The sequence below is a fragment of the Myxocyprinus asiaticus genome, chromosome 3 (assembly GCF_019703515.2).
Source record: "Myxocyprinus asiaticus isolate MX2 ecotype Aquarium Trade chromosome 3, UBuf_Myxa_2, whole genome shotgun sequence".
Classification (NCBI taxonomy): domain Eukaryota; kingdom Metazoa; phylum Chordata; class Actinopteri; order Cypriniformes; family Catostomidae; genus Myxocyprinus; species Myxocyprinus asiaticus.
Genome location: NC_059346.1, coordinates 58,361,546 through 58,384,216, shown reverse-complemented (window position 1 = coordinate 58,384,216; position 22,671 = coordinate 58,361,546). Strand labels below are relative to the sequence as shown.

The window sequence follows — 22,671 nt, the reverse complement described above, 5'->3', positions numbered from 1 at the left end:
TGCCTTGAAAAGGTCATATCGCAAAACTCACAGTGTCACCATGGAGACTTACAGAAAAAGCTCCAGAAAGGCCAACCATTACTTTAAAGAAGCTAGCGTTCAATAGCTGAAAACACTCCCATTGTGATTAAGGGCAATTTTGTGGTCAGATAGGACCATGACTAAGCTTTTATTTTTTGTTTCTCACACAAAGCTATTGTACAATTTTAGAAGACTTTGAATATAGCACACAAGTTATATTGACTAATTTTAGAATACTTTTTGGAGTTTGACAGCCACAGTTCGCCCTCCTCTTTCATTGTATGGAGAAAAAAAGCCTGGAAATTCAGCTAAATATCTCCTTTTGTGTTCCAAAGAAATAGAAAAATCATATGGGTTTCATTTTTCATACTCAAAATGTACAACAAAAGTGGTCCATATGACTCATGCAGTATATTCCAAATCTTCTGCTTTCAAATGATAGCTTTGTGTTAGAACAGACTGAAAATCTCTCAAATATCTGTATATGATGATGTCATTTTTGGGTAGACTATCCCTTTAATGGCTGTGTATTCAATTGAATAAGTAAACTAAAGTGACAACCAAGAAAATTTTGTGGATTCTACTCCCACCTAAGGGAAACGCGATAGTTTCCGCACAATAGATTCTGTTGCAGTTTAAATGCAAAACCCACCAAATAGGCTGACTCATCCATTACTGGAGTCACAGAGAAGTAAATGTATGGAAATATTTCCTTTCAGGGTGCAATTTTCAACACGGCTGCCAAACTAAGAAAATGCATACCTTGCACTATAGTACGGTCCATCAGCCCACTCGCCTAGACGCCTATTCTCATAAAAAAATAAAAAATAAAAAAAAACATCTGTGAAATGCATAATACCTTTTTCCAAATAACCTAGATAATATTTTAGCCATTACTTGCATCCCACCTTTCCCCATTTCTAGGCTTGTGACCCAACAGCCCTAGTCACAAAATTTGGAATGCTATGGAATCCTACTGGAATCTTAATTTGGAACCAGTCCTATTGGATCTTAATGAGAATTTTTTCAGAGGGAACATAATACAAAACAAAATCTAGATCTGTGAGAAAGCATAGTTCCAAAAATGATTATTATGAATCCCAAATAGATAAAATGCTCCTGTTTATCCAATAGGATCTTATTAGATCCTTAAATGATTCTTATTTGTTTCCATTATGATCGTCTACTGGTTCCAAATTATGATTTCTGAAAGGAATCCTATACATACGTTCCTTTAGGATTTTTGACGTAGGATATCTACAGATCTGTAACCTTCGATGTCACACATCCACCTCACATATAACACAATAATATACCTTTATACATCCCGATATATTAATTGGATCATGACTGAAACTGTGACAAACACATGAGATAGATTCAGCACGTCTGCGAGAGAAAGATATAATCTAATTTTTCAGTTTCAGTCTTTTCTGCGCTTCATTAAAGAGGCTTTGCTCGCACTGAGCAATGACGAATTTAAGAATCTGCACTTATTAGACGACCTGCTTCTTCATTATTTAAATGATATACATAATATTAAAACTCGCATAGATAAGTAAAAATATTGATAAAGGTTTCTAAAGTCAATTGATACAATATAGTGAGAAAGCATCGCAATATATCAATATATTATTGTATCGGCAGCTCTAGGCAACACATTCCTAATGAGAAGTCATCACAAAGAACATTTGGGGAACAAAATCCCGATGGGTCTTAATGGCCATGTTCACACAGCAGCAAAATTCGGTTGCATCCACACACAGAAGGTAGTGTGACAACCGCATTCTATATCCAAACTGACACCCGCAAATTTTCAGGTTTCACAACCGCATTCTCTGCAGACCTGTACTGTGTGAACAGAACCGCACTGACAACTAGTTGTTAGTCACGTCATATAATGTGAGAGCCACGGTGCACTGTACATGAGCAGGTCTCATGTGTTTCATGTGGGGTTTCATTAACTCACGGAGAGATGTGAGCTGTGTGTCATCCGAATATCCAAACGCTGTTTTCCACCGGCTGCTCACCGGCACAAGCTGCACGACACAAAAGCTGCACTCTGCATGTGGTTAAAAAGTATTCAAACCCGCTTCGGTAAATTATGATCTGATGGGTGAATTTGCACCTCATTTGGACTTGATTATTTACTAACCCAGAGTCAATTGTGAAAAGACATGCCGGTATTACGACGTCACCATCTTTGATATTTACTTCAGTCACTGTAACAATGGATACAGCTGTTAGAATATGGTTGTGACTTCGGTCAGACAGTATTCAAACCGCTACTGTAAGCTGTTGTATGAACAGGACATTTAAGACTCACACCTGTAAGTAAATGCGGTTGTCTTTCCCAAATACTGACTGTGTGAACGTAGCCAATGTTTATGGGAGTGGTGCAGTTTCACGATAACCTGTGTTTGCCGTATCCATCCATCCAACCACTCACCCATCCATCCACCCAATCAATAACACCCACCCATCCATGCATCCATTCATCCATCCATTCACCCACCCAGCCACCCATCCATCCATCCCATCCAATCAAACCCACCAACCCACTCATCCATCCACCCATCCAATCAAACCCACCCATCCATCCATCCATCCATCCATCCAAAGCCACCCACCAACCCATCCATCCATACAAAGCCACCCACCCATCCATCCACCCATTCATCCACCCATCCATGCAAAAACGTGTCCTGTGTGAATGGCTCCTTACTTTTTCTGCACTGTGTGCTCTAGTTAAGTGTGGTTTTGCCTGTAGTAGCTTACAGGTCAGGGGTGTGATTAAATGTGTTAATTTTTAGCCAGTTAGTTTTTTAAAATAATGAATTGTAATAAAATTATGTTAAATTGACAACCCTTAAATATATATGCCTTCATGCATTATTTCTTAAGTATTTAAGTACACAACAAAATATATTCCATGGAAAAAAAAATATCTATAGCTGGTAAGAAATATTAACTAATACATTTACTCAATTCAAATTCAGTTTTGGATTCTGCACACAAACAAACATACCTGTGTTATTGTTTTTTGTTTGTTTGTTTAAAGATTAATATAAATGGCCTTTGACCAGTTGTATGATAATTTTCTTACCAGTTCTCTGTGGAGCAGCAGCTGTGAATATTCGAGGGCTCATGTTGTGTACAGCTGAATTTGATGTTGCGTTTCGCCCATCTTTGATCTCAATGCTGAGGAAAGTCTTCATGTTTGACTCGGGTTCCCCCCGGGTGTCCTGCGTCCCTGAAGATGCTGTTCTCGCAGGAGTATGTGCTTCTTCTGAGGCGCTACACGCACTCCTGACATTTTCAATGTGGCCATGTGAGCCACCCACTGCGGCGTGTGATTGGCTGGAGTAAAGCTTGGGTTGGGCTAATACATTTTCATTGACATTCCTCCCTTTCTTTGGGATGGAGGAGGAGCAGGATGGGGTGTCCTGGGACCTGTCTGCAGACACTGTTGATGTAGGATGTGTGTTTGTAAAAGGAGAAGCATGGGCACTTCTAGGAACATTCGAAACAGGTTCGGTAAACTTGCGCATTCTGTCACGTACAGAATTCGTACGAATGAAGGGCCCAGAGTATGCGGTTTTGTTTTTGGAATCTGAAAAAAAAAAAAAAAATTATAATAATAAAAAAAATAAAAATATATATATATATATATATATATATATATATATATATATATATATATATTTTAAATTCCTTGGGAAGAATACAAATGGAAACAAATAAGACAATTATTTACATTCAATAAGAGTATAAAAATAGTGTATCAACTGAATGTAGAACCTATAGCTCTGATAATTTGCTCTTGGAACAATTTCATGAGAAATGTTTGAGTTTACGTTGAAATCTCTGACTTTTGAATGCGGACTTTGGTATCTTGGCAAATCTGAGCCCAGATCTCTTCTAAAACTCTAGAGAAGATACATGTGAGACACACGTTCCTTGTTATATATATATATATATATATATATATATATATATATATATATATATATATATATAAAAAAGAAGAAGCAAAAATTGTGGTTACAATAAGGCAATGGAAGTGAATGGGGCTAGTCTATAAATGTTAAAATTAGTGCTGTCAAAATAAACACGTTAACACATTTACCGTTGATACAGCATAAACCAGCATAAACACTGGTTGAAAGGGCGGAAACTTTGCGATATGTCTGCCTGGAGCATTACACTGACGCATACACCACATTTAGTGTCAGTGATAAAGTGATGGAGAAATGAACTCTTAACACTATTTGTTGTACAAAACAAGCCTAGATGAAATTGTGACAAAAATCAAGTATTTTTCTTCCTAAGTAAGGCACATTTTAATTACCACAGAAGAACGGCAAGTCTTAACTATCACCAAAATGCAGAATGAGACATTTTTGTCTGAAAGCGCTTTTCATGTGGAGTTCAAAGTGCCGCTGCCGATGACGCCCTGACGCGAATCATGAATGCAGCTTCATGGTTGCTGTAAAAAAATATTAAACACATTCTGTCGGCTGATTAATATTGTGGAGGAAGAGAGTATGAGAGATTTAATGCCCATTGCAATGAATATGCAACCTATTGTGGGACTAGTTCTTTCAATTAGTGAAACTCCCACTTAAACTTTGGGAAATGTTTAATGTTACTAAACCTGGTGATATTTTAGAGCATTTCTATCTTTATACTGTGGAAGGCTTTGTTTTGAAAATTTTAATAAAGCATTGTATTGTTACAAATTGTTTTTTTTTTTTTTTTTTAAGTTTTATAAGTAAATTTAGAGTCAAATTTCAGCACTTTCAAAATATGTGATTAATCGCGATCAACTACGAAAATGTATGCGATTAATTGTGATTAAAAAATTTTAATCGACTGACAGCACTAGTTAAAATACTCAGTTTCAAAAGTATAGCCACAAGATATAAAAATGTTATGTGTTAACATGATATTAGTGTGATAAAATCAGGGATATACCAGCATTCACCAGATTACAGGGTTTTACAGTGTTACGTCTTCATGACAACGAAGTTGCAATATTGGATTTACTTTACACAGAAAATGTTAGTAAGCAATTTTATCCCACTAAAATCATGTTAACATTTATAATGTTTAAGTCTTGTGGCTATACTTTTGAAACAGTGAGTATTGACTGGCCTCCTTCACTTCCATTTTAAGTGCCTTAATATAACTGTGATTTTTGCTTTTTTTTTTTTTTTTTTATAAACAAGAGACGATTCAAAATATTATTTTTTTATTAAATCAACATTATGCCACAAATGCTGTCGATTGACCTAAACTTGCATTGAACCCAAAACATTTGTTTAAAGGTGAAGTATGCAATTTTTTTGCGACACCAAAAATGGTTTCTCTGGATTACAGAAACAATGGGCCTTATTTATGAAACATGAACTTCCTATAAATAACTGGTAAAACCCATTCTTATGTAACTTGTTGCATACAATTTAATGTGTCAAAATGTGCCTAAATACGTATTTATTAATTACTTATACAAAAATTCATTCTGCTTGTGTTTCACTAGTAAACCTAATGACTGTTTTTAAGGTTTCCCCAAACATTCCACCGTCCTTCATTGGTAGGCCAAACAGACTGTCCTGCCCCAGTCTCCTGCCATTGGTTGATAATCTGGTAAGGATGCCTAAATTAGTGAAGCAATGTTTTGATAGCACTACAGAGCCTCAGACATTATCCTTTTTTGGGAAATCAAAATACAAATGGCTTACTTAGTTGTCACAGCATATGAAGCTTGGATAGGAGTATTTTAACACTTTTACACAATTTAAGCAAAAGTTTCATTTGCTCTCCATATAATCTCATTGCTCTCTTGGAGAAGTAACTGATTTGAGATATTAAAGGGATCTCATTTGGAAATGTTCTTTCCTATGGGTGATGCAGGATGTTTTGTTCTCTTTAAAAGTGGAAGGAGAGAAGAAAGACTGATTAAGCATTACACTGAACCGGGCCCCTAAGTTTTTGTATGCGGTAATGGCCCTATTAGGTCATAAGTAAGAGTAAAGTTCTTGGGGTAGAGCAGAAGGTCTGTGAGGAGGTAAAAGTCTTGATGCTTAAAAAAAAGCTGAAGGACATCAACTTGACTTGACTACTTGGAAAGCATTAACACACATGTAATGCAAGGTACTTTATTAGGTGTACTGTATTTGGTACACTGTCATATCTAGACATTTTTAATTTGTACAATATACTTGCTGCTGTGCATATTAGCTTGCCATGAATGTAATATACAGCCACAACATTAAACCCACCTGTCTAATATTGTGTAGGTCCCCCTCGTGCCGCCAAAACAGCGCCAACTCGCATCTCAAAATAGTATTCTGAGATGCTATTCTTCTCACCACAATTCTACAGAGCAGTTATCTGAGTTATCGTAGACTTTGTCAGTTCGAAACAGTCTGGCCATTCTCTGTTGATGAGAGAGGTCAACAAGGCATTTCCGTCCACAGAACTGCCACTCACTGAACGTTTTTTGTTTTTGGCACCATTCGGAGTAAATTCTAGAGACTGTTGTGTGTGAAAATCCCAGGAGATCAGCAGTTAGAGAAATACTCAAACCAGCCCATCTGGCACCAATAATCATTAATGCGATTATCTAATCAGCCAATCATGTGACAGCAGTGCAGTGTATAAAATCATAGCAGATACGGGTCAGGAGCTTCAGTTAATGTTCACATCAACCATCATGAAGTGATCTCAGTAATTTCGACCATGGCATGATTGTTAGTGCCAGATGGGCTGGTTTGAGTATTTCTGTAACTGCTGATCTCCTGGGATTTTCACACACAACAGTCTCTAGAATTTACTCCGAATGGTGCCAAAAACAAAAAACATCGAGTGAGCAGCAGTTCTGTGGATGGAAATGCCTTGTTGATGAGAGAGGTCAACAGAGAATGGCCAGACTGGTTCGAACTGACAAAGTCTACGGTAACTCAGATAACCGCTCTGTACAACTGTGGTGGCGGGTTGGCGCCATTTTGGTGGCACGAGGGGGACCTACACAATATTAGGCAGGTGGTTTTGTTGTGGCGGATTGGTGTATGCATGTACAATTTGAATAGTGAGTGTTTAGCAGTGTTAGAAATTAACTTTTCTATTATAGGGCAATATCTGCCTCCTGGAATTGACTTTTAGGGGCATTTTTTACATTTATTAGGGTAATTTTTTTCTAACCTTATAAAATGACTCTGTATCAACCTTTTATGTTAAATACTTTATTTAATCAATTAATTTAATATGAATAATGAGAGACTGTGAACTGTTACTGATAAAATTGTATCAACATCATATTTGTAGGGCTAGATATTGGCACTGATTTCACAATTTGATTTAAAATCAAATCATGCTGGATAATAAATATAATACATGTAATACAATAGATTTAATAATAAAAATTTCATATTAATATTAATGGTTTTGGGGAGCCTACTGGTAAAGCGAAAACCATAACTGACTCCCTGGTGAGGCTTGTTTGATGTTATATGCTAAGCTCAGAGAAAAAATATAAAAAAACTGAACAGAACTGCTCACCTGTATCCTTACTGTTAGAGACAGAAGTCATGAGAGCGTCTCTACTGGACATGACCTGTTGAAAAAGATTTATTCAAGATCAACTTCCCATAAGACAAAATAATACAGTTTTTCAATAAAGCAATTTCTGTTTACAACAGTAATTACCATGCTTGCAAGGTAGCAGTTTTGATATTCCACAAACATTCTATTTTTGTAGTTTTCTCTGATTTTCCTTAAATTTGACTGTGATGACACTTGAGGAAGAGTATGTGGCAAGTTGTGTATGGATAAAGGGAGACTTTAGGAGGACAGAGTTGTAGAGGAACAGTGCCTCCTGGTGGAACTAACAGAGCAACTGCTCCTATGAGATATCATTCACTTACTCATGCTGAGCTTATTACCTTTCGTCCTGAGATGTCTTCAGGCCTCTTGCTGGTCCCATTTAATGCGTAGTCTCTTGAACTGTCCCTGCTCCTAAAGAGAGTCATCTCCACACCATTGTCAAGTTTCTTCAGGTTTTGCTCAATCTGCTGAGCTTCTGATTCCATGCCAGACAAAGATCTACCTGCAGCCACCTCCTCTCCAGCTGGTCCTGAGTGAGAGCTTTGGTCAGTAGTACAGGTGAAAGATTTGTGACTGCGGTCTGAAGCGCTGGAGTTCAGCCTTTTTCTTTGATGGGAGTCATGGCTATCAAACGATTCTCCAGAGTCAGAACGCTCTCGGTATGAAGGAATGACTTCTGAGGAGGGCGAGCCATGGTCACATTGAATCCGTTGGGTTAGAGTGCAAGAGACTTTCTCTCTAACCAGAGGATCTAGTACTAAAACCATGTCAGGGTCCAAGCCTGTAACAGAACAGATTAATATATATTTGTTAATACATTACACCAGGCCTTCCTTACACCAGGTATTAAGATGTGTTTTTTTGGCGATCAAAAGTGAACAGGCGAGACACAACACCGTTTACACCTGGTCATAATTTGCCTTTTGACCAGTTGTGTTTGGATTTCAAGGGGAGCAGAATTCTCAGTTATTTCAGTTGATTACCTGTATTAACAGAGCTTTGGGTTTGTGTGCTTTAAATCTGGGTGTTTCTCAATGCTAAGAACGCAGAGAACGGACTTGCGTTCTTATAAAGACCAGTCTCGCGATGTGCTGTGATCTTCCTGTTGCGCAATTAACCGTCACAGCACATTTGAAGCCACTGAGAGAATTACTGGCATGATCACACACCAGTGAGAGCATTATTAGCATCACACCAGTGAGGTTTTGCAGGACTAGTGACATGTTAAAAGAATAAAGTCTGTTAACACTCGTTTCCTCCATGTGTTTATTACTATATTAAAATGATGTCCAACAAAACAACAAATGTTGATGGAGTATGACAACTCTCACAAGCTGTCAGTCTTTCGTGAGCTAACATCAGGAAACTCTTGAGGGAAATCACAACGATATATGTCCTTCTGCCACCGTTGTGCTGCTATGACTTCTTGGATTTAAAACGGGTTCTTAACCCACAAATCTCCATCCGATGTATCCTCGATATTCGGCCTGATCAAGAACACAACAACATTCTTGAGTATAGAGCTGTTCAGCCAATTTGTAGGCGAATCTGGAAGTCTAACTCGCCATGGGTTCCCTCAGTATTTTCCTATGGATTTTTATAATGGGGTTTTTGAACCTGTCTAAAATAAGGTCTGTGGTAAACATTATTTGATGAAATGTGAACGTTTTGTTCTACAACATAAATTACACACTTTTATACCTCAAACGTGAATGTTGAAGCTGCTGTGCATATTTTAAACATTTTAAAAAGCATGTAATTCAATATGGCTTCAAAATTCACATTTGAGGTATGACTGTGTGTAATTTATGTTGTAGAACAAAACGTCTACATTTCATCAAGTAATGTTAACCACAGACCTTATTTTTCTCTTAAGTTCAAAAACCCCATTATAAAAACCCATAGGAAAATCCAGAGGGAACCCATGGCGAATTCTCTTCCGGGTTTGTGGACTCCAAGCTGAACAGCTCTATTAGACTTGAACTTAGGCAGTGGATTATGATGTCGAACGAGTCCACGAGAACGTAGGAAGACATAAGAATGCACATTGAGAAACAGCCTCTTGTGCTGCCGCATGTTAAAATCAGACACACTGAAGTATTTCCGCAAAGTTCTTGTGCATGTATTTGTATTTGCACATCAGTTTTCAGATCGGACGGTAATTTCTTTTCAAAATGGCACGTAACTGGCAAAGTTTAAATCTCTTGTTTTAGCGCATCAATTGATTGGCAGGTGAGTATGTACCCCTTCGCTGCTGTTTAAATGCAGATGAGGGTTTAGACTACAAGTCCAATGTGGTCACATGCGTTTTCGAAATTTCAAGCACTAATCTCAATATTGAGGAGAATGTGTAGTCACAGACACAGTGTTTACAGTTTGAGAAAATTTACCTAAGAATGGCTTACTCATAGTAGTTTTTCTGCATATTAAGCCGGGATAGGAGAAAGTGTTTTAAGACCGAAAAATTACACACTTCAGCTTGAAGTTATGTAAAATACAAATACTTCCTTTAAAAGTACTATAAGTAGCACATATATCATTTTGAACACATTAGTTAAACAAACAGATACAAAATCATATTCTTAAACCAAAATATAGGTTCATTCACACAATTTTTTTTTACATAAAAAAAAGAAAATATAGGCAGCCAGACGCAGACAAAATGAACAGGACTATAGCCAGAGGAATGTCAGATGGTTATTGTAATGAGCTGTGCATGCTGGGTGGAGATAGAGACATTTCCTTTCACATTTCCTGAGTATACGCACACTCAAGAGCAAAGGCTGCTGGGGGGGGGGGCTAGGACAGGGATATAGACCACAGAGAACACATGGTGGGTGCAGGAAGTGACAAGTCTCTCATGTTCATAGTCAATCCTTAAGCCTACTATTAGCAAAATGTTACGTTTATGCTCCATAAAGATGGCTCCAATCCAGCTTCAATTTGACAAAAGAAAAACAAAAACAAAATTGAAAGTCCTAAAATTTAGAACCTAATTATTTCATTAAAAAATAATATTTAGATGGTGAGGCATTTTAGCAGAATTTTACTGTTTAAAATTAAAACTGTTCAACTGTTATCGAATTCAAATTCAAACCTGGAAATGACATTTTTATAATAGCGAAAACAAAGACGGGAGACATACAGGGTTCCCTCAACTTTTGGCTAATGAATTTCCATGACATTTCCAGTTGTTTGTCATTACTAGAGAAGTTTTTTTTAATCAAATTGATAAAGACTGCAATCACAAAAAATTATTTCTTGCCAATAAAATATTTTTCGGAACTAAACATATGAAGAAAACCTTTTTTGCACTATAGAAATATCCATAACTTTGACAAGTTTTTAAAGATTTTATTCATCTCCCTGACTTTTGTCAATTTCAAAATGTCCTGATATTTCCAGGTTTTTCAAGACTGTAAGGAAAAAAGCATAAAAATTTGTATTTCATCCAAATTGACAGTATTTAAGAGATTTACGTTCTCACTGGTCAAAGTCTGTTGCCGTAATGAGAGAGAGCTAATGCTCTTTTAAGGTAACGGCATTTGTGAGCAGATCCCTGTAATTTGTATGACAGCAGTCTACCCGACATCCTGATACTTTTCACATCTGGTCAGGAAGTATCGTTCTGTTTCCACCATTCTCAATTCTCTGAAGAAGCAGAGCACAGTCTTTGCTTTTGAGAGTGCTTAATCTACATCTTGCGTTCTTTTCATTGTTTACACAGCCAGTATATACTCCTTTAAAGGAGTTTTCAAATATGTTTTCTTATATTTTAGATTTATGATGATCAGTGTTCAAAGTGCTGGATTTTTTATGGTAAGATGTTGCAGAGTACAACAAACGATACGTTTAAAGCTAAAGTGTGTCATTTTTTTATGTTAAAATACTTTCTCCTATACCAGTTTAATGTGCAGATACACACTTAACTATAAGGCATTCACAGGTTAATTTTCAAAAAAAGTGTTAACATTATAACTCTACGGTGCTTTCAAAACATTGAGTTTCTTTGGGCATCCCGACCAGCTTGACAAAGCAACATTGGCTCAACAAATGGTGTAACTTTGGGGCGGGACTATCTGTTTGCCTAACCAATGAAAGACTAAGGAGTGTTTGAAAATAATAATGCTAGTAACACAGAAATTACACACTTAAGCTTTAAAGGAGTCATGTCATGAGGAATCAAATTTTCCTTGATATTTTAACTAATCAGTCACAACATTAAAACCATCTGCCTAATATTGTGTAGGTCCCCCTCGTGCCACCAAAACAGCACCAACCTGCAGCTCAGAATAGCATTCTGAGATGCTATTCTTCTCACCACAATTGTACAGAGCGGTTATCTGAGTTACCGTAGACTTTGTCAGTTCGAACCAGTCCATTCTCTGTTGACCTCTCTCATCAACAAGGTGTCTCCATCCGCAAAACTGCCACTCACTGGATGTTTTTGTTTTTGGCATCATTCGGAGTAAATTCTAGAGACTGTTGTGCGTGAAAATCCCAGGAGATCAGCAGTTACAGAAATACTCAAACCAGCCCATCGCACCAACAATCATGCCACGGTCCAAATCACTGAGATCACATTTTTTCCCCCATCTGGGTGGTTGATGTGAACATTAACTGAAGCTCCTGACCCATATCTGAATGATATTATGCACTGCACTGCTGCCACACGATTAGCTGATTAGATAATCACATGGATGATTGTTGGTGCCAGACGGCCTGGTTTGAGTATTTCTGTAACTGCTGATCTCCTGGGATTTTCACACACAACAGTCTCTAGAATGTACTCCGAATGGTGCCAAAAACAAAAAACGTCCAGTGAGGGGCAGTTCTGCGGATGGAAATAAGAGAGGTTAACGGAGAATGGCCAGACTGGTTCGAACTGACAAAGTCTATGTTAACTCAGATAACCACACTGTACAATTGTGCTGTTCCAAGACGAGGCTTGGCACTGTTTTGGCGGCATGAGGGGAACCTACACAATATTAGGCAATATTATTTGCATCGCTTCAACCTGAGGCTGTCTACACCAGGCGTGTCAACACAAACTTTCTAACCATTTATTTGTGTTGTTGGCAGTGGTAACGCCAGTGTGTGCAGCGCAAAATGGAGTGGGACATCTGTTTACTCTCTGCGCAACGCAACATGCCACAATGGACGCTTCCATGGTAGACACCATCACTGATTATAATGGGTTCTATTGTTTTTTATGCGACACAACTCTCGCGTCCGGAGTAGACAAGGGGTGAGTGTTAAGTTGTACTTGAGATGAACAATTCAATATATTCAGGTGCAATGTGTTGGATGTGCACTATGTGTAACCCCTGAAATTTTGTTTTATAATGTTGTGGAGCTTGTTCATTCTCTTCAGATTGAGTTTCAAATATAGCTGCATTTGAGGGGCTGTACCATGTTAGCCAATCAGACCAGTGGGCATTTATGTTGAAGTTTTAAGGAGGTGCTTATGCCGAAACCGAGCGTTTCAGACAGAGGGCCAGAGACAGGGTGGAAAATGATCATATATTACTAAATTATGACATGACTTTAATGCAAAAAAAAAATAAAAAAAATAATTAAAAAAAAAATAATTATATATATAAAATGTTACGAACATTATCAGTGGACCTCAGGGAAGATAATAAAACTATATATATTCTGGAAAGTTATGAAAATTTCCACCACATTGTCATTTCCAGCACATCTCAAACTCTGTATTGTGTTGTATTGTATTCTGTGGAGGAAATTATGGAAATAAATTTGTCTGACTTCTTTTAAGGGCTAATTTCATTGCTAACAATTTATGCATCCTAAATGCACACAATAAAATAATGATTTCACACCTTCTGCGTAATTTGGCAACATTTTTGGTGTGGTGGAAATTAAGCCACAACTGTGGGACAGTCATAATTTACAAAAAAAAAAACAAATTATAGAAATCATTTTACAATAAATATGTAAATGGTTCATGTATATTTCACTCTTTATTTAGATGATCATAATTTAAAACATGTAATAATTTGAATTTTTATAATGGATTTTCACAGTTTAACATTGAAAATCTGGGTCTGGGACAAGGCTAAAAAGATCAAATATACACAAAAGGCATTTGAAATGTACCAAAAATAAATGAAGGCCTGGTAAAAAGTTTACAAGTTAGCTTTAATGTGACCTTCATAAAACAAAAGAAAAACACTGAAATCTGTTTGTTTTAAATACAAACCAACCACTAGGACATGAAAGTGCCCAAAGTTATATATAAGTGCCCATATACAGTATAACATTATAAATTAATGGCTCATTAAGTTTATGTTTGCATTGCTGGACTTAAATTACTCTTTACAATAAATTAAATTAACTGAATATAACTGACATGTCTAAGATGAGTATAATTGAGGTTTTGTGGCACTTTTATCCAGCATCAAGTCCTGAGCTCTGGCCTAGTTGAGATCTTAATTTGATTACCATCTTGTTTGCTTTGTTTACCACAAGTTATGTGGCAGGCAATGAAGTTTGAAGATCCAAACTCCAGACACATTCCTCTCCTTCAACACAAAGAAAGACTCTCCACACTGTCAGACAAATGCCTGACTATACATAGACCACAGCACAACAAACTCCCTCTGCCATAAGTTTTCTTTATTAATTTGTTTCCATTTTCCACCCAGAAAGCTCAACATGTGGCAGAGGCATGGATTTTCAAAGCAGATACCAATCTGGTCTTTTGATTTTGAGGTAACGTTTCATTGGATAGCTGGTATGGAAAATGCATATTACAAATTTTTTGAAAGAAAGATTCGGAGCGTTGAGTTTCTGTTAGTTTTTCACTCTGTGGTGCTATTAAAACATTGTTTAATTTGTTAGAGTGGCATGACACAGCAACAATAGTCATGTTTAAATCCAAGTTACAAATTAAATTGATGAGCAAAATCTGAATAATCGCAAAAAACAATTTGCGAATATAGTAGTGTTTCCATTAGTGATGTGCACGAGTATTCGATTAATCGAGTACTCGTTCAGCTTGGAACGGTGGAGTTCGTGGGGTTAAATAAAAACTTGAATTAATTAATTAATATAATAAGCTGAATTGAGCAAAGTGTATTTTTACATAGACGAGACATGGACAAATATAAATGAATAATGGAATCCAAACATTAACACACCATACATATTCACAAACATTACAAATACAATTATTAATAAACGTGTATGTGCGTATAAGTCAACGAGTACGAGATCGGAAGATGGTTCTCCACATGCAACTCGCGGGGGGGTTAGGTGGAGAAACTGAAGAGATCAATTCCTGGTTAACACTGCACACTTCTCCTCAACTTCTATGTCAGCACTATCGGCAATGAAGTACAGATCCCAATCAGTTGCTTTCGTCTCTGTGTTGCAACATGATCCTCGGAGATCTCACTCACCGAACAGCGATGCTGGACCTCTGTTGAAGAGTACTTGACTATAAAATAACTGGAAATGCACATCCCTAGTTTCCATTCCATGTGTTTAAGAGAATAAAATAGCCACTTCAGGGAAAATTGGAATAAAATAGACATGAAAATGGAAGTTGAAGCCACTGAAGCTACTTTTATTAAAAATAATGAATGTCCTGGGGTTAAGAGCATGTAGACGAAATGCTCTGATGAGCTAAAGCGTGTCAGACAGTTCTGGGAGGTAATTGACCCTTTGCTAAGCCTTGCCTTAAAAGCATTTCTGACCAATCCTGTCTTAGCAACTGTTGCCCCAATGCCAATTCTCTGAGAAGTGCTTGCTTTTTTTTTTTTTTTTTTACAATGAGAGCCTATGGGAGTAATGTGTGTTTGGGTAGTTTTAAGCAGGATTTTATCGAAATTATCCAAAAACTATAAAAAACTTTGTTGCTGGGTCACTTGTAATAGTGACACATGGTACCTAGAGAAGATACACGCAGTGTTTTTTTCTTTAAATAAATATTGAGAAGAGCATGCTATGTATTAAAGTGTGTCATTCCTCATTCCAAAATGAACATATAACATCAGTGAGGACACCCTGCATTTGCTCCAAGGTAAATTAAAGCTAATAACTTTCAATTCAGTTAGGTATTGATTCAGGTCTTAGTGAAGGTGATGGTAAATAGAGAGTTCACTGCATCAAAATGAGTGTGTTATGATACGTTATAAGCAGTTCTTTTTAATTAAACTAATGTTATGAGGTTTGAAATCGCTATTAAATGACCCTTTTCTCTTTTCAAGTGACTAATAATCGTTTGCCTCAATTCTGATCCACAGTCTGCACAGTTTTCGATCAAATTACTAAGTAATTTGACCATTTCTTTTACAAAAACATCAGATAAATACGTCTTACAATGTCACTCTTCATTCCAGCCCAGGTAATAATATTATCCATTCCGTTTATGAGAATATTTTGCCAAAAACAATGCTGTTCACAGCAATCTCCCATTCATTCCTATGGGGAGTTCTGCAGAGCTTGTTAGAGCGAGCAACCATAACCAAGGGGGCGGAGCTTAGCGAAGGGTCAAAACGAGCCAATAATTTTGAAGACAGGCTCTGGCATTTCAGAATAACCAGAGCAACAATTGAGATGGTTAGCGATGATATTGATGTATTCTCTGAGTGAATTACTGCATATATTCACATGGATTGAGGCAAAGTCAAATGACGTTTCTGATGAACATCTATATAAATTGTATAGGAGTATATTTGGTAAATGTGTTTCCATTGTAGTTTTTGCACGTCTTCTTATCAAATAAAAAATGTATCCACCTCAGGTAAGCATATACGTTTTTTTATGCACATTTTGTAGACCAATGCCTTTATTTGGGATGGGACTGTCCATTTGAATGATCAGTGGTGGATGGGTGGAGTGTTCTGGAAACCTGTTTGAAATAAGTCATTATTTTTGCCATTCCATATGGCTAAATAATGCAAAAATAATGACTATTTTCAAACAGGTCACCCCACCCCCCCATGATCCATTGGTCGCCCAAAGAGGTAGCCCCATACCAAGCTATTGGTGGTTTCAGTGTTGGGCTGGTCGGGATGCCCAAACAAACAGTGCAGTTTTATTCGTCCACAGTATCTGGGTTTCTTTCCAAATGTTTCATATTTTTAGCAATCTAATATTTTAACTAAAGAAAATGGGAATTTTTGCGCATTTCTATCCACTACGTCATGCGCATTATTTTGAGGGAGCCGCCCTGTCATGACGGAACAGCCTCTGTATACCTGGGAGTGCCCACACTCAAAACTGTTCCTGCAGTTTGCCCACTTTAACGACCCGCTGTGGGTTAAATACTTCCATAAATCACGGGCAATGTTCCAAGAATTGTGAGCCAAGGTCGGACCTTTCATTGGGCCAGTCATATCAAGCTATCGCACACCCATAACATGTGCACGAATGGTCAAAACACCTCATAGTTTTGCGAATAAACTGTTTCCATCACCTTAATGAACATTCTGACTTTTGCAAATTTAAAATGAGCGTAAAAATAGCTGCATTGAAACCAAGCAAATGTTTACACTTCCTGGGGAAATCGACCTATGATTGGTTTACTTTTAGCTGCCTCTGCATATTAACCTGGGATATGACAAAATATTGTATAATAAAATAAATAAATAAATAAATAAAAATCATACAGCAGCAGCTTTGACTCTCTGACCCAAACTTCAAAATATCTGAAAGACAATAAAGCTTGCCCCTCCCTCTTTCTCTAAACAATACCCATATATAAACCACTCTTGCCTGTCCTGTCCCAGTCTCAAACTTCCTTTGTCTGAATAACAAACAGTGGCTTCCCAAAATGTCTAATTTGTGCAGTCGTTACGGCTGTCTATGCTTGGCCCTGCTCTCACCGTGGCCACAATTACTGGGCAGAGCAGCTAAGGAAGGGCCAAAAACACCACAAATTTCAGGACCACAAGAACAGACTAAATATAGGGCTTGACCTGGAGGGGGGGGGCTCTCTCAAACATAGTAGCCTACCTTGGTGTAGAATTACCCGTAATGCTGCTTCAATAAACTTTTTGGGAAGAGGAAGATCTTTTGCTGTCTGGAAGGAGTTAACAATAGATTTCTTTCCTCAGATGAACATATACACATACAAATGGACTTGAAAAAGTCCAAAAGGCAGTCATTTCCCATGGGCCTCCTTTAGATATGCTTACTAGGCCAATATGATGACACAGCAAAACATGTTGCCACAGAATGTCCTGGTACCTTGACAAGCGCCATCTCCCATCAGACATTTTTGCATCAATTCAAATGTGTTTACCTTTTTTCCTGTGGTGCTGCTGAAAGCAGTGAAAAGCAGGAAGTAATCGTGTTCACATAATCAGTGATGAGGTTGCATTTTCCATTTAAGATTACATTTTTACTGCACTGACGGTTAGGGTTGGGGTGTATAGTTAATAAAATATGCATTCATGTTGACTGCATTACATCATTTACAACTAAAAACAACTTGCTTTTGGCACCACTCTATGAACATTTCACACAAAAACAGGAGCTTACACCTGTCCAGACATTAAACAACACTTTCCACTTCGGCCACTAGGGGCAGTGCTTTGAATTTCAGTGAGCACAAACTGATTTCAGCTGAATAACTTTCGACCTACTGTCACCAAATTCACAGCAAGATCAGTCTGTACTAGACACTGTCCTGCCAAATCTTTGTTTTAATTTTATTATTTATAAAATAAACTCTCCCTATGAGGTGTGTCACCACTAATGCATAGTGTTTGTTTTCATCTTTTAAAGTACAGAATTGTGCAATACAGTTTTTGTGATATGTTAACTTGCCGTCTCTGTGGTTCTCAATTCTCTCCGACTGGCTGATGAGCATTTCTGCGTTGCTGATGTTCCCTCTCTGCCCGTCCTGTAAGCAGGCAAAATAAATAAATAACCAAATAAATAGATAGACAATACGCTAAATACAGTGCTTTTGAAATAAAAGTATCAGAATGACACAAATAATCTACAAATTAAGCCAAAGTTTAACGCATTCATTTTTCTTAATCGCGATTAACACATTTACCATTAATACAGCATAAACACTGGTGTGAAGGGTGGCACCTTTGTAATGTGTCCGCCCAGAGTCATTACACTGACGCACACACCCCAAACACACACACACAAAAGCACCAGAGCCCTTCTATAAAGATGGGCCTACAAGCTTTGTATAAAATAGCACAATGCAGCAGTCCCATAGACATTATGTACCATCATAACACGCTAGATGACCGTTACGCGCTCTCCTATGATAGAGCCGCAGAGGTCATTATCTCAGTAATTCAAAGAATCTCTGACAGTGCTTACCTGACAGTGATAAAATGATGGAGAAAGGAGCTCTTAGCACTATTTGATGTACAAAACAAGCCCAGATGGGACTTGTGATAGATATCAAGTATTTTTCAGCCTATGTAAGGCACATTTTTATTACAACAGAAGCACACCAAACCTTAACTATCACCAAACACAGAATTACAATTTTTTGTCTGTAAATGCTTTTCATGTCGAGTTCAACGCGGAGCTAGACGCTGCCGTTGAAGCCATGACACGAATCATGAACTCAGCTTCACGATTGCTGTAGGAAAGCGGATAGCCACAATCTACCGGTAGATTTATATTGTGGAGGATGAAAGTAAGAGATTTAATGCCGGTTGCAATGAATACTAAACCAATGGGGAGACTAGTTCTTTCAATTAGTCAAACTCCCACTTAGACTATGGGAAATGTTTAATGTTACTTGAATTGGTGCTATTTTAGTACATTTCTATCATTATGCTGTGGAAGGCCTTGTTTGTAAAAGTATTATATTGTTACATTGTTTTCTTTTCTTTTCTAAGATGGAAATATATAGTGGCAAATTTCAGCACTTTAAAAATCGGATTAATTGCGATTAACTTCCAAAAAAAATTATGCGATTAATCACGATAAAAAAAAATTATCGAATGACAGCACTAGTACATATAGAGCCAAAACCAAATATAGTAACACATCAATAACATTCAACCTCATTGGTTCTTGCAAGTCTCGAGACCAAACACCATGACATCATGACACAAGAACCAATGAGGTTTGATGTTATTGACATGTTGCCATATTTGATTTAGGCTCATGATTTGTATATGCGAGTTCGAGAGTCAAAAAAGACTTACATTTTGGTCTGTTCATTACACAAACTGATCGAATGTCTTGAAGAAAACTTGGGAAATGATGCAAGTCACATGCACTAATTGTATTATTTAACTTTTGGGTGCTTTTAGGGTTTGGAACAATGTAAGTAATGGCAGAATTTTTTTATTTTTGAATGAACTTTTCCCTTAAACATCATTAAAAAAAACACGCATTTCACCTTTAAATTGAAAGTGTATGATGCTCACTGAAGTGCAGAATTAAAGAATAGGGTAAAAATAAAGAATCCTTTCTGACAGGTGAACCAGACTCAACTAGAGATTGATTTGTGTTTCTGTATGTTGTAAATGGGGCTGTATTATGAGCTAAAAATCTCAAGAGTTGGCTTAATGCTATGTCTTTTTAGACTGTTGATGACCTTGTCTGGCTGCTGTAAAAGTATTAAGAGCTATATGATACTATAAACACCAATCCGCTGTTAATCAGCAGCCCAACACAAACTCACAAATCAGGCTATAAACAAGGTCATGTGCTTAGATGCATTATTGTTCTGGATCAGCAGAAGTCTTGGAAGCCAGTCTGAGGGGATTATTTAAACCTAAAACATGTAAATAGGTGACTACCAAGAATATTTTGACACACAGTAAACCTGCAATATTTTACAAAAGCTACACATCACGTTTCTCTCTGTAAAAGACACACAGCGAAAAGTTGCAGGAGTTACACAGAAGCAGTTGATACATATTTCTAGACTATAATTACAGGATGGTTGCCAAAGCAATACAGGAAAAACGGCTTCTACTGAAGTCAGCTTGAGGTCGCCTCTATGCACATGTATGTGAAAGATTAATCAGTTTGTCAGATTTTCAACTAATATTCGTGCTGTATCAGAGGCTACTATGTTCGGAATAGAATACTAGCATACTGCATCCAACATTGTAAATGCTGTGTACCTTCTACTGTTTTTTTAAATAGTATGTGAAAAATACACAGCATATATCCATAAATGTTTCAGACAATAGTGTGCTACATTGCCACATTGCATTGAATGTTTAATTCAGCAAACAGTGTTCAGTCATCATCTTAGAAATAAAAATGCTTAACTTGCTTTTTTTTTTAAATGTCTTAACTTTTGTCCGTCTGATCAAATGATGAGTCAAGGAGATATTGGAAATCACAGCCAATATTACCTCTGGTTCATTTCAGACTGAAAATGGAAGGTCAAGTTGAGGGAATTGTGGGATTCAGTATTATACTACACATATTGGCAAGTTTAGTAGGTCTTCCGGGTATTGCATGCACATAGGAAGTATATATACTGTGCACAGGGTACATACTACATACTACAGAAACAGTATGAAGTATGGTAGTATGCTATTCGGACTATAGCTGAGTTTTCCAACCAACCAATGTCCTCAGATGGTGACCACAGTAAAGTGTGGGCCAAACAGACTCTCATGACCCCTTATGAGTCACAAGATCTCAAGATCTACATGGTCACCTTTTGCTTTTTACCAACAATGACATGCAAAACTCACTACCAATGATGAACCAACTTACTCAATTGTAAGCCACGTGAGAGCACAAAGCTCAAAAGATCTAGTGTGTGAAGCAGACAGGCTTTTCCAGTGTCATTTTCCATGAGCATCTGGATAAGTCTGGTGAACCACACACTCTTAACTTATGAGTGAAATACAGTAGTGGGATCCGTCATTTTTGCTCCAACACACACACACACACACACACACACACACACACACACTAAAATGAGGTATGAACCAGCCTAAAGACTACACACCATATTCAATTTCTCTTACAAATCTCAAGTGAAAGTTTAAATTTGCTGATAAAACATTTTCCTTTTCAACACAATCAAAGAGCACACATTTATCCCACTCTATTGCTTTCTACAAATAATTCAAATGAAAATAATAATAATAAAAATAAAGGCTCAAATATAATGATACAATATATTTTAATGACAATTCAATATATTATAAATTATAACATAACTAAAAAAAATCTGAATTTTTCTTCCCTCCAAAATTAGAAAGACACAAGTGTTTGTGAGTGTTCTATATTAAACACTGAATATTTTTGTGAAATTAGCATCAAAAAACAAAATCGACCCAAATATAGTATAATATAATAAAATATTATATCATATTTAAATTAAATATGGAATAATATTTTAACATATTAACTAAATCTGAGCCAGTAAAATTCCATAATTTTCTTTCCCAAAAGCAATACAAGACCAAGAATGAACTGATACGTTAATTACATTTAAGGGCATGTGTGTATTTCTAATCTACTATATATAAAACACTGGAAATTTGGGAATTTGGCAAATAAAAACAAAATATTATTTATAAAAACATATTATAAAACCCTATTATATTACTTCACAGACAAATCATTTACCTTCTTTTGGAGTTCCTGTCTATAACTCTCACTCCCAGCATGTGTATATGGCACATAGAGCAGCACTCAGCAACTGAGCTCTGGCTACCATATCCACACATGTATAATCACACTTACCACTCCTATTCTCTTCTTGACCACTCCCCCTCTCCCCTTCCTCCTCCTCACAGCCCACCCCCACTTTTTTCCTAGTTCACTCAGTCTCTTGTCTCACACTATATTACAGGTCAACAGATAAACTGCAGCAGTGAACCCCTCCATTTTAAACTTTGCACCTGAAAAATTAGTTGCGTCTCTTCAAAAAAAAAATTTTAACTCTGAAAACCGTCAAAGTAATAATATATATTTGGGAAACCTTAGTGCTGACCTGTCTTTTGAACAGATGAATACTCAAGAGTTTCATATACAGTCTACACTTAATTTAATATACTGTAGCAAAGTTGAAAAGTCAATAAAACAGCCACAAAGGCTGCTGCTTCTACA

The 22,671-nt window shown here is 37.0% G+C and overlaps 1 protein-coding gene across 4 annotated transcripts in view; it reads right to left on the bottom strand.

Annotated features, from left to right (window-relative positions):
* Positions 1-22,671, bottom strand: part of LOC127424014 (smoothelin-like) — a 111,979-nt gene that overhangs the window by 48,534 nt on the left and 40,774 nt on the right. For 3 of the 4 annotated variants that reach the window (XM_051668797.1, XM_051668788.1, XM_051668806.1), the window contains exons 6-9: positions 18,430-18,505; positions 7,968-8,410; positions 7,585-7,642; positions 3,128-3,634 (exon numbers count right to left, since the gene is read on the bottom strand). In XM_051668797.1, coding sequence (XP_051524757.1) covers positions 3,128-3,634; positions 7,585-7,642; positions 7,968-8,410; positions 18,430-18,505 — 1,084 coding nt within the window. The remainder of the gene's footprint in view (positions 1-3,127; positions 3,635-7,584; positions 7,643-7,967; positions 8,411-18,429; positions 18,506-22,671) is intronic. The other variant, XM_051668779.1, reaches the window with a different exon arrangement.